Genomic DNA, 13,056 nt, shown 5'->3' with positions numbered 1-13,056 from the left:
GTAAAATTAGGATTGTCGTTACTTTTCCATTCCAAGAAGACTAATCTTGGTTATAATTATCACAGCTACACCCAGCCTTTTCAATAGCTTGTACACAGATAAATGAAGCGTTCACTCTCACAAATGCCTCTCCTTCCCCTGACGTATGCAATGTGCTCCAGATGGATGGAGAAACCAGATTTTTCTCTTACACTTGCTGAGCTATTTCCAGGCACCCAGTGGGCCAGAGCAGGTGTAAATCAGCACAGCTCTGCCTGTTTACTCCAGGTGAGAATCCAGCCCCCTATTTCTAAACTTAAAACAATGTACATAGGTGATTTTCCCCGAGCAATGCCCCACAAACAAGTGCTGTAAGAACAAACCCCACCAGACACACACAAAAGACGATAATTGCACAAATCACTTTGGGCAGGCAACGCAGCGTGCCTGCCAGCTCCTGGAAAAAGACACTTTAATTAGGCTGATTTAAATGCAGACGGGTTTGGTTCTGGTTGCTTTTTCTTTCTTCCTTTCATCTGCTTTGGAGGAACAGGAGTCGGTCTTGGAGTCCTCACCAAAAATTGTCCTTTCGCTCCACTAATGGGAGCCAGGACAGTGGGAAGAGCCCGTGCGCGCCAGCCCAAAGGAGACGAGCACCTCCACCGCCTGATAAAGGCAAACAGAGACGCTTTTGGCAGTCAGTGCCGCCTTGCAGAAGAGCATATTCCCCCTCTGCCCAGCCGTGACGTTCCCCCGTGATGCCCAGGCTTTTGTCTCTGGGCGCAGTGATTTTCCGAGCCCACCTGCAGCAGGGCTGAGCCCGCACAGATGCCCCCGCGGCAGCTGCGAGCGGCATTTCCAACACATGTTTATATGTGATGCTCAAGTACTTTCCAACCAAGCCTGCGAGCAATTGACCCTGCGACCGGCGTTAGTTTTAACCTCTGTGGCTCTCATCCGTGCGTGCACAGTTAAGGCAGGATCTCGAAGCTCCGCTCTGGAAATGAATGTACTAATGTTTGTATTTAACTGCCAGAAAGACATGGTTAAAAGGAAACCAGTGACTGGCAATGGAAAAAGGTTGCTCTGTAAGTCCTAGGACATTCAAAGCCGTATCTGCTCTGTGCAACGGGGAATTAGCACTGGAACAGGCTCCCTAAGGACATGTCATGGCCCCGAGCCTGACAGTGTTCAAGAACAGACTGGACAACGTCCTCAGACACACGGTGTGACCTGTGGGGTGTCCTGAGCAGGGACGGGAGTTGGACTCCATGATCCTTGAGGGTCCCTTCCAGCTCAGGACATTCTATGAGGAGCTGGCATGGAGATGGGAGCGTTTCACTAAGGACTGCTCCTCAGAGCAAACACACAATGTGTTTGAATTCATGCTGTAACAATAGTTTAACACATGGTATTTTTATCCAAATATTATTTAACAGCTTGCGCTCCACGGAGCAGCGCTGGTCATCACCGTGCGGCCACCAGCTCCTCTGGCCACTGTCCCGCAGCCCCCGAATTGCTCCTTCTTCCCGAGAAAATCCTCTCCAACCCGTGTGCGAAACCACAGGATGGCGAGCTAAGGAGGTGTCTTCAAAGAGATGCAGCTTTAAAAGCCTGTGTGCACAGAAATACAGCTTTGTACAAGACTACTGTATCGCGAAGCTCAGGGAGTGTTGAGAGCAGGGTGATCAGTCATGCCAAAAACTGCAGGAAGGGACTTTTCAAAGCAAAAGTCCGTTTGCTTTGGTAAAAGCCAACTCCCCACCTCTCTACATAGTTTAAAGATGACATGGAAGCTGAGTGTTTGCTAGAACGTCTCAACCAGCAAGGAAAAATAAAGAGTTCCGTCTGCAAGAATAAAAGCCAGCGTGTGCCTCGCTTTCTTTTATGTCAGCTCCATTAATGCTGTGTGAAATGAGGGGTCTGTAACGGAGCAGCTGACCTGCAGCGGGACTGGCACTCACCGCTGGCGTACAGGAGATTTATTCCAGCTGTTTAGGTTTAGGTCCTTGCCTTTCACACGGTTATTCCAGTTAGGCTGTGCTTAATAAACAAGTATCAGAGATAAAAAGAAGTTTCACAGTCTAGTTGCAAAGGGAGATTCATCTCTCAGGCAAAGAGGCTTCAAGCTTTCATATAAAAAGTAGGTAAAACATGGAAAAACTGTCCAAGCAGCTCGTCCGTGCCTGGTTTTGTGGCAGATTATAAAGCGGCTGGTCCGCAGAAGAGTTTCACTGCTGTGATGATCTAAGCATAAAAACCCCAAGAAGGGCTGGCACGCCTGAACACTTTTCTCAGTCTCTAACCAAATCAATTGGTTTCATATTAGATTAGACACTGATACGGTAAAACCCTTCCCCTCTTTTCATGATGATTGTAAAATGCCCAGCAGTATCCACGAAATCAGCTCTTGACATCATGTTTACACAGCAACAGCAGTTTTTTCAGCTTCATTTGGGACTCAGAGACCAAACACTGCCCATGGTTGTGCTTTAGGCATCTTTGCTATAACAGCATTATAAATATGTAATGAGAATTTAAAAGGTAGAAGGAAAACAGATAATGGAGACACCCTGTCTAAACAGCACACTGAGCTCTCACCATCTGAGAAGAGCTACAAGTTCCAGAGTGAACTCAGCAACACGGAGGTAAAGCTGTGGTTGTTAGAGGATGAGCAGAGGAGTTGCAGAGGAAATCTACCTACCACCTTGTTTTATACACACTATCATTTTTAAAGAAGACAAAGAAGCTTAGCACAGAAATATGAGGAACACGGTTCAAGCAGTTTGGATTTAAAACAACAGCAAGGGCATCCATGCTGCGTGGGCACAGATCTTGATCACATCCCTGAAGGTCAGCCCGGGCAAAGCTGCTTTCAGATATCAGAGAGCAGAAACCAAGGGAGGTCATTCAGTACCTGGACATCTCAGGTGCTTCCACGGTCACCATGAGTGGTCTAAATTGTGCAGACTCAAACGACAACTGCAACTGATATCACCAGATATCGACAGTAGCTCAATACCTTTTAGCTCACCTAAAAGGAAACAAAACTCTCGTATTTATGGAACAGTCTCTTCCTGAACGGGATCTTTTTTGCTCCTATCATTTCCCCACAGACAACACTCACAAAACCCTTTTCCGACACGTGGCTCCAATCCTTCTCCTCCATCTTCAGGTCTTTTCTTCCCCATTCCCACCTTCCCTAATTCACGGCCGTGACAAATGTGCCGCCTGATTATCCGCCGACACAAGTATTTAGTGCTCCTACGCGGAAAGCAACACATTTGGAAGCTTTTCCAACTTCCCCTCCAGATGATGTCACCTTGGGCGGGCGCCAGCCTGGGTTATGAGTGAAAATCCTTCACTTCAGGGTCAGCCATCCTCCTATTTTTAGGCTGATTTCAGTGTCCCGCAGCCAAAAGCTGAGCTGAACAGTTCATGTTATTCAAGTGCAAACGCCTGCGGGGCTGGAACAAAGCTGGGCTTTGTGGCAGGTGAAGGGGTCCTGCGGCACAGGAGCCACTTTTAAAGGCAGGCGGCAGCTGCTTTGCTCGGCACGGTGCTCCGGCAGCTCACGCCAACATGAAAATGGCTTCAAGCTCCCTCCATCCACAAACTGCAGCTGTAAATCCAAACCCGGGGTCTGAATTCGATCTGGCGCCGTGGAGCGCTGCCGGCTGCGTCCTGCCCCACGTAGCGCTCTGGAAATCTGCGCTGTGACAAACCCAGTTCCTCCAGTACAAACTGGGAGCGGGCTGGGTCCCGGGGGATGGGGAAGAAGGGCCTTGTGGCCACAGCATGTAAAGTGCAGGAATTGTGCTAACATACAACCTGCTTGGCCCTGCTAAATCCATCACCCAGCTGGGACCCCCCCTGCCTCCCCAAATCCTTGTTAGTGGTGAAATAACGCTTTGCAGGCAGGTTGGAATGTCTGCAGAGAAGGAGACTCCACAACCCCCCTGGGCAGCCTGGGCCAGGCTCTGCCACCCTCACTGGGAATAAGTTTCTTCTCATATTTAAGTGGAACCTCCTGCGTTTCAGTTTGTACCCACTGCCCCTTGTCCTACCATTGGTTGTCACTGAGAAGAGCCTGGCTCCATCCTCCTGACACTCCCCCTTTCCATATTGATCCCCACGAATGAGTCACCCCTCAGTCTCCTCTTCTCCAGCTCCAGAGCCCCAGCTCCCTCAGCCTTTCCTCACACGGGAGATGCTCCACTCCCTTCATCTTTGTGGCTCTGCGCCACGTTGTTCTTTGGTCATTTAAGCAAGTGATGTGTTGCTGCAGGTACAACTGGTCCACACCAATCATAGCATCATACAGCAGTTTGGTTTGAAGGGACCTTCAAAGCCCATCCAGTGCCACCCCTGCCCTGAGCAGGGACATCTGCACCAGCTCAGGTTGCTCAGAGCCCCGTCCAGCCTGGCCTGGGATGTCTCCAGGGATGGTTCATCCACCACCTCTCTGGGCAACCTGGGCCAGGCTCTCACCACCCTCAGTGTCAAAAACTTCTTCCTCATGAATAAACTGAATCGCCCCTCCTTTAGTTTAAAACCATCAGAACGAGCTGCAGGTTGATACAAAGAGCGACAGCGTGTGCAGCAGCTCCAGCCATGGGCCGGACGGGGCTCCCCGGCCCCGCTCCCCGCAGCCCAAGGCCCATCGCTGCTTTTAGGGTGGCTGGTGGCTCAAGTCTGAAGACTCGACACAGGACACGGACCCAATGCAGCAGCACCAGCCCGGCGTGCTGAGTGAGCTCATCTTTCGGCAACCTGTGAGCGCGCAGGGCTGAGGTGTAACCGTATGCGCTGTTGACAATGACTGAAAACCACAGACATGTACAAATCGCAATCGTTTCAGGGCAAAGTGTGAACATGAGTCACGTCCCAGCGCCAGCTGCAAGCTGTCCCCATCCCCAGCAAAGAGCAACGCCCGGCACTGGCCAGGGAGCGCTGCTCTTCACCCCAACCCCTTTCTTACATTACATTCCTACTCCTGCCACAGCATGTGAGCGCTCACATATGGAGTCATCGGAGTTTCCCAGCGCTTGCAGAAGACCTAAAGCTGGCACTGCTGGCTGCTTTATTTTGAACTCTGGACAAGTCACATCATGTCTCCTGACGGGGAAGGGAAGCAGCCACCGGCCCAAGCACAGCAGAAGCAGCCGCGGGAGCAGCAGTCCCTGTGTCTCAGCAGGCTGGCAGCCCTGCTCCCACAAACACCCATGGTGATGGTTTTAAACTGAAAGAAGGGAGATTCAGGCCGGACATAAGGAAGAAATCTTTTTACATCGAGGGTGGTGAGAGCCTGGCCCAGGTTGGCCAGAGAGGTGGCAGATGAACCATCCCTGAAGACATCCCAGGCCAGGCTGGACGGGGCTCTGAGCAACCTGAGCTGGTGAAGATGTCCCTGCTCATGGCAGGGAAGCACTGGGGGAGCTGGGAAGGTCCCTTCAACCCAAACCATCCTGCGATTCTATAAGCCTCAAGGTGACCCTCCAGCATCGGCGGGGCATGTAGCACAGTGTTAAATCATGAATATTTGGCTATTCACGTGTGCAGGGTGCCAGCACAAGGTGCTGCTCCAGCACCACAGCTCCCAAGCATGTTTACAGCACAAGCAAGAGCCCAAGCCAGGAGATTACATTTCAGATACTGAGCCATTTGCTCCAAAGGAGTTACATCAGCAGCTGCCTTGGCCTGCCTCTCTCTTGTTTGCTTCTCTCTCCCTTTGAAAACAACACTCTGCTTTGGTTTTATCAATCAGAGCAGTCTCCCCTTCTGCCATGCTCCCCATGCTGCTCGCTGAGAGGACTCCATACACCAAGCGAGCCAGGATGACATTTAACTACAGGAAAAATAAATGCAGAGAAGAGGAACCTGCATTTTAAAAAAAGGAAATCTCTAGTGAAACCACAATTATGCAGCCGTCCCATCTCTGCCACTTCTGCAGCATGTTTCAACACGCTCATTAGAATTTTTACGGAAATAAAGTAGTTAGCGATTGGTATGGTATTCATCATCGCTGTCAAATGTTGAACAAGCTAATACAGCTCGGCATTCTGCAAGTGACAAGTGTTGAGAAACACCACTCCGCTCAGCCGGCTCCCAGGGCTGCTTCGCTGGGGAAATTTGCTACTCAAGCCTTAACACTGACGCTGAGAAAAGGCTCCTAAAGATAAAAATAAGCAAGGACCTGCTCCACGTCCCATCTTTTTGGCTGCATTTCTTGGGCTTGTCGCTGGGAGGGAGGCTGGAGATGGACCTGCCTGCCCTGGAGCCTGCAGGTCCCCTGAGACTGGCAGCCCCTGGGGGGTGACGGGTGTCTGCAGTGACAGCGGGTGCTGAGCAGGAGGTGAACACGCTCTGTGGAACCTCGGGAAGCCCCTGAGCTGCCTCCTTTCAGGCAGTCCAGCCAGCAGCACCTCAGCTCATGAATTATGTATCTGCGGAGAAGAGAGAAACACAAACACACCGGAGAAGCAGCTGCCAAGGGCTCTGGTGTTACTCGCGCCATGGCCACGTCGGGTACAGGACGGCTGCCAGCCCAGGGTGAAAGAGCACGTGCTACCGAGACATCGAGGCACCAGAGCAAAAGAGAATGAAAGCAAAACAGTCATTAGCTTTGGATGCTGTTCGGAGTAGGGTCTGGAAGTGCTTTAGTCCCATACATCAAGCCCACCTGGTCCCACTGGCTCTTGCTCCTCGTAGCTAACACTGATGCCATCTCCTCTTTCAGCCCTTCATTTATCAGCTTCAGAAGAGGAGAAATGGAAACTTCAAGGCGGCTGCTTCTGCTACTGCACGCGTTGTGTGGATGTGAAGCGAGAGGGGAAGTAAAACTGCAGCACAGGCTGACGCGGTCACCACCACTTTGATTTGCAAAATGCAAATTGCTTCCTTTTCTAAGTGTTTCAGATGTGGCAGCTGATCAGAGCAGGACTGCTAAGGAAAAATCGGTCCTTGGACAGGTAGAGAGCAGAACTGGCAAGACTGCTGGGTAATATTGCATTTCCTCACTGGCCTGATACATTCCTCCCTTATTTATCCTTGCCTTTACTCCCATCACAGACTGATCTCTTTGCTGATATTCATACTCATTTTTTCAGAACAGCACACAAGCATTTGTATGGCACCCACCATGGCTATGTCTGGAGCACACCCTGCTTCCTCCAGGTTTACTATGATACCAACAAATAATTCAACCTGCTAATAAAAGAACAAACAAACAACTCTCCCATTTCTCTTTTAGACTGAAGATAATTATATTTACACATTAGCTGTAATGTAGCAGAAGTCCCTGCTCCCCTTTTCTACATTCAGTTGTGCTTTAGCTCAGGTATAATCTGGATTTGGAATGGAATGGAATGGAATGGAGTGGAGTGGAGTGGAGTGGAGTGGAGTGGAATGGAATGGAATGGAATGGAATGGAATAGAATAGAATAGAATAGAATAGAATAGAATAGAATAGAATAGAATAGAATAGAATAGAATAGAATAGAATAGAATAGAATAGAATAGAATAGAATAATAGAATAATTCAGTTGGAAGGGACCTACAATGATCACCTAGTCCAACTGGTATTTCTCATATCAAACAGTAACCTTACAGGAAAGCAAACACTTGGTTATGTTCACTTAAAGAAACAGAAATACTCAAGACACACAAAAGATGATCCTTTAGACTCGGAGGGTAAAATCTTCTGCTTGCCAAGGTCACCACTTGCAGTTCAACAATAACATATTTCCAATGCAATTTGTTATTTTGCATCTGAATTGGCTATACCCTGCACTGAAAAATGGATGGCTGGATGGATTATAACAGCATACTACAGCAGCAAAAACTTCATCCTTCTCACAGGCCACTCATTCCTAAAGCACCAGATACTAAAGCTGTCATTTCTGTGCCTGGACATTTGAACATACCAGGAAAATTTAAGGCTGTAGTCAGATGGGTGTGTTTATGCTAAGGCACTGCAGTATTTACTCTGAACTTCCTTTACAATGCTGATTCAAAGATCATGGTAACCAAATTGTGGTCAAGAAATGGGTCAACACATGTGAAGATTCTCACAGGGACAGAGAAAACTGTGATTTGAATATGCAATAAATGGTGAATAAGCCTATGCCTTAGGATTGACTGCGATCAGCTATCGCGCTAAAATGAAAAGCAACTTGCTGGCACCAGGTTTTAATAAACATTGCTTAAGACATTAACTAACAGGAATTATAATACAACTTCTTACAGTGTAAATATGGGCTGGAAGTCTTTCAATTTAATACTTGAAACAGGCTTAATGATCAGACTGTGAGGCCACCAGAATGGCTCTGGTTCTGTTTCGGCACACAGGGAGCGTCTCTGCCTGTTCGTCCTCATTCTGCACTTCTGCTACGCTCCACCAGGACCCACGAGATGTGAATAAACCAATAAAATGTTCATCTTGGCTGTGGTTAGTGATGAGCTGAGCAAGAAAACGAGGGTGGGGGGATGAGCAAGAAAACGAGGGTGGAGGGATGCTGCTTCTCGGCAGAGCAGTAAGATGTGATGATTTCTTCACAATAGGTGTCATGAACTTTCATTTATTACCACAGTGACAGCTGCAAACTTATCTATATTTATCTATTGATCTATTTTTTAATACAATAATCTTATAACTTCATTTAGGAGGTTACTACAAATATCCACCCTGTTTTTCTCAATCCCTAATCAGCTGACAATGGTGGCCTGAAAGACCTTTCCTCTGTCCTAACCTTTGTCTCTATCACTTCTGGATTTTTCTCCTGGCAAGCTAATTGCCTATAGATCTGTACAAATTCTGTATGTTTTGTTCCATCAGATAAGAGGAACAGATCACAAGCCACTTTATTAAGAAAGCCGGGATAATTATTCCCAGAGGATAATTATAAAGTGGGGAAACACGAAGTAACTTGACCCAGTTCTCCCGGAGAACAGTGTCAGAGCTGGAGAGAGACGGCAGCTCTCGCGGGCCCCGATCCTTTTATCCTCCACCCCTGGGGTGTCCTTTATGTCCGTAACGAGACAGCTCAGCATTGTCACAGTGAGATAAATCCCTAATCAAACCCAGAAAATCTCATGTGGGCACTGAAGGGGACGAACCCACCATTTTGGAGTGGGTACCACTGCCAGGATTATCCCTGCTCACCAGTGATGGAAAGTTCTTTACTTACAAATCAAGACCTATAAAAAACAACAAGGAGAAAAGAATAAGTAATTCTCCCACCATGCCAAGAACTACCTGCAATTTGGTGCATTGACACACCTGAAAAGCTGTTTCTGATTTTACAGGGAGGCAGTTGGGAAAGCCTCAAAGTAAATCTCTGCTCTAACTTGCACGCTACAAAGAGGAACGAGGATATTACGCAGCACTGCAGAATCAATAGCTATTGTGGAAATTATTAGTTTGATGTCAAGGCCAATTAGAAAGTGGAATTAGCACATACCCTGTGCGGGAAGACAAGTACATGTTCTTCCTTAGATGGGAAAGATGTTGGTTACAAAGTGTCTTCACACAGGAGTGCACAGAAACTTCAAAATTAATCTCAGATTCCCCAATGCTGGTAAATCCAACAGCAGACAAGAGTCTGCAGAATTATCTGATCTGTCCTGTAGATGGGACAAAGTGAGAAAGGACAAACCTGGAGACCAGACTGACCATCTGGATTTTACACCAAACAAAGGCCACACTTGGCCAGCCCAGCTACTCACCCATGTTGGAGAATCATGCTGGTCGAGATCAACTCGAAACACACATCTTACCCCCACACCTTTCCATTATTGCCCTGACTTGTGCCAACACAAACGGAAATAAGGAGAGCTGCCCCCATGCACACTCATGCACCAGAGGTGACAACGTCTGCCGGTTGGGGACAGCATTTAGGTGAGGATGGAGGGGTACAGCAGCACCCCTCCAACCTACAGAATGACATGCAAAATGCCTTCACTGATATAGCTTGTGAAAATAACATCATTCCCACTCACCGAGCTCTATGTTGTGAAATGCACCTGCAACAACTCCTCAGGATAGTTCCTGTGTTATTCTTCTTTTAGTCTCGAATCAGCTCGGCACCTGTTTTGCTGAAGTGAGGCACCACTGTGGTGGAAATGGAAAAAACTGCTCACGGTTGTAGCAATACAGAGACAACTCAACTGGGCTGATCACCCATGTCCCCAGCTGCACGACCCTCGTAACTGAAATCTGTGGAAATTCCACACTCAGCAATAAAACCCTGAAGCGTTTGTGCTTTACACTTCTGCAAAAACAGCTTGAGATGCTGGGGAGGCGCCAGAGCTGTGGCTGATACTGAACGTACTAACGGTGCCATCCAGAGGTACATGGGTGTAGCACACAGCTCTGTGTCACCAAGGACTTCCATACAGTGAAAGAGAGGACCTATGCATCATCTTATATATCAGACTTTAATCTAAACTGCCATAAAATAATTACATTTTGTGTTATTTTTAATTTATCTTGCCCATCAACTTTCCTTCGCTTTATTTTTCCATCTCTCTCAATACTCGCTATGTGGTTTGATTTTCCTTGTGTACTAAATCATTCTTAAAAACATATACATCCCCAACCTCTCTTTGCAAAGAGGAGCTTTTTCATTTTACTCACAATTGCTAACAACAGGACTGGCACCACAGACACAGTATTTCACTGCCATACAACAGCGTATGATTTCACATAACAGCATCCACACACTCAAACAGGCAACATAACAGCGAAGAACAATCTTCTTTCCCCCTCTAGAACAGCTGATGACACCCCTTCAGCTTTGAAATCATGACTCAAGCTTGATACAAGAAAATGTTTTCCTGCCACATGATTATACATATTTATACGTGTATGTGTGTGTATATATAGTTTATGGAAGTTGCCTGAACGCTTTGGATCCAGCATCACCTGTGGCACATGTTCTGATGGGCAAAGATGTCACGGGAGGTATTTGTTCACCAGCAAATGTCTAATTTACCTCTGCGTGCAGAGAAACCTTCGCTGGCACCCGTATCTGGGTGACATTACGATGTGGATTCACAAAGTGATCCCATTAATATCCCGTTAAAATAAACCACGGAATCCTTATTTTCTCCTTCGGGAAGTTAATGGGATTACACAGATTACAGACAAATATCCCAACAGCACAAACTATACACCCACTTTTTGAATCACTAGGATTTTTGGAGCGTTATTCAGGAAGATAACTGACTTTGAGATGCTCTATCTTAAAGATGCAAAAATACCTAACTACACTACACTTGTATCTGTCTTTTTTTTCTCAGAAATCACCACCTACTGGTCCTTTAGAATTAAGGCACCGGGTGTTATTTTGTCAATTTATAGAAACTAAAAGGAAAATTGAGCAACAGATTGCCTTGAAAACTAGCAAGAAAACTTTTCTGCCTATAGCAAGCACCATTCTCACTTGCTGCATCCCTCCCCAAAAAAAAAGCACCCTTCTTCTACAGTCTCGGTGTTTGAAAATAAAGAAAAGCTGTGAAAATATAAATTATGTTAAATGATAGATAGAATCACAGGATGGTTTGGGTTGAAGGGACCTCCCCAGCTCCCCCAGTGCCCCCCCTGCCATGAGCAGGGACATCTTCACCAGCTCAGGCTGCTCAGAGCCCCGTCCAGCCTGGCCTGGGATGTCTCCAGGGATGGTTCATCCACCACCTCTCTGGCCAACCTGGGCCAGGCTCTCACCACCGTCATTGGAAAAAATTTCCTCCTCATGTCCAGCCTGAACCTCTTTTAGTTTAACACCATCACCCCTTGTCCTATCGCAACAGTCCCTGCTGAAAAGTCCGTCCCCATCTTTCTTATCAGCCCTGTTTAAGTATGAAACTCAGAACGCAGCATGTCTGGCAGAAAGGTAAATAAAAAAATCCTTATCTATGGTTATTTCCCCTCTTTCCATGCTTGTCCATAAGGAATGGCGGGTGCAGAGGGGGCACTGACCTGTACTTGCCCGTCCGCACTTGCACGCCTCTCATTCCGCACCGCTGGGCGCCCCCGACGTCGTTCACAATATCATCCCCGATCATGATGGCCTGTCAAAGCAATGAAATACGGAAAAGCTGTAAGGCGTCAAGCGGATTTTATTCCTGCCATACGTCACGCTCCTTTGACATAACAAACAGCTTGATTTGATGTTTTATACTGCCATCAGACAAATTAAACAAGATAATATTGTCATCGTATTGATTAAAAGTCATCCTACCTTGAACGTAATTCATGCTATAGCTCCTTGAGCAATGTACTGGTGCGCTATACATCTGTACAATTTGTGATCCATCACAAAAATCCAAGTGATTTGGCACACAGCTCAAAGAAAACATTGAATTTTATAGAGTTAGGCCTATTCTGTTCCTATCAATCCACCTATGTTATGCTCCAAACAATTTAAACTAAGTTTAACTTGTAAAGAACTTCCTTAAAATAGGTATTCTAAAAGCCAGTCAAAAGCCTAAGCTTGTGACTGCTGAGATATGTAACTTCACAGAGCTTAATTCCAACACATTCTCAGGTTGATACAGAAATTTGGGAAATCACATTAAAATCTAATTTATTTGTTTTTGCACAATGTGAGACGATAGGTCCAGGCCTGGCACGGTTTGTGTTACGGTCAGCTTAAGTTTATGCAAATTGTAATAAACTCGATTGAGTAGATTACCTAAAATATAAATGAGGAAAGACCTTCTGGTTGTGGTAAGATTTGTCTGAGCATCTGATGAAAACATGTAGCTCATGTTGCCTTCCTCGCTTTGTTAAAGATCTATTTTAAATTAAGTCTCAGGATCTTTTTCATTGACAGCCACACCTACAAAATTTCACGTGCTTATTATCATCCCGCATCAAAAAATTATTACATTTCTTTTAATCGTCAAATTTAAAAATGGTTGGAGGGGGTGCATTTTATAGTTTCAACAAAAAACAGCACATACACAAAACAGTAATCTTCAATTAATAAGCAAAAAATCAGCTTTCAACCTTCCAAAAACATTCTGGATTATTCTGAAGGGAACGGAGGCAGCACCTAAAACTGGGGAAACACA

The 13,056-nt window shown here is 46.5% G+C and overlaps 1 protein-coding gene across 1 annotated transcript in view; it reads right to left on the bottom strand.

The window, feature by feature from the left end:
• LHPP (phospholysine phosphohistidine inorganic pyrophosphate phosphatase) overlaps positions 1–13,056 on the bottom strand; it is a 76,366-nt gene that overhangs the window by 39,430 nt on the left and 23,880 nt on the right. Inside the window, exon 6 of the mRNA XM_082053837.1 lies at positions 11,960–12,051. Coding sequence (XP_081909963.1) covers positions 11,960–12,051 — 92 coding nt within the window. The remainder of the gene's footprint in view (positions 1–11,959; positions 12,052–13,056) is intronic.

Source organism: Streptopelia decaocto (assembly GCF_964273445.1).
Source record: "Streptopelia decaocto genome assembly, chromosome: 5".
Taxonomy (NCBI): domain Eukaryota; kingdom Metazoa; phylum Chordata; class Aves; order Columbiformes; family Columbidae; genus Streptopelia; species Streptopelia decaocto.
The sequence above is the reverse complement of the archived record's forward strand: the minus strand, read 5'-3'. Positions and strand labels throughout refer to the sequence as shown.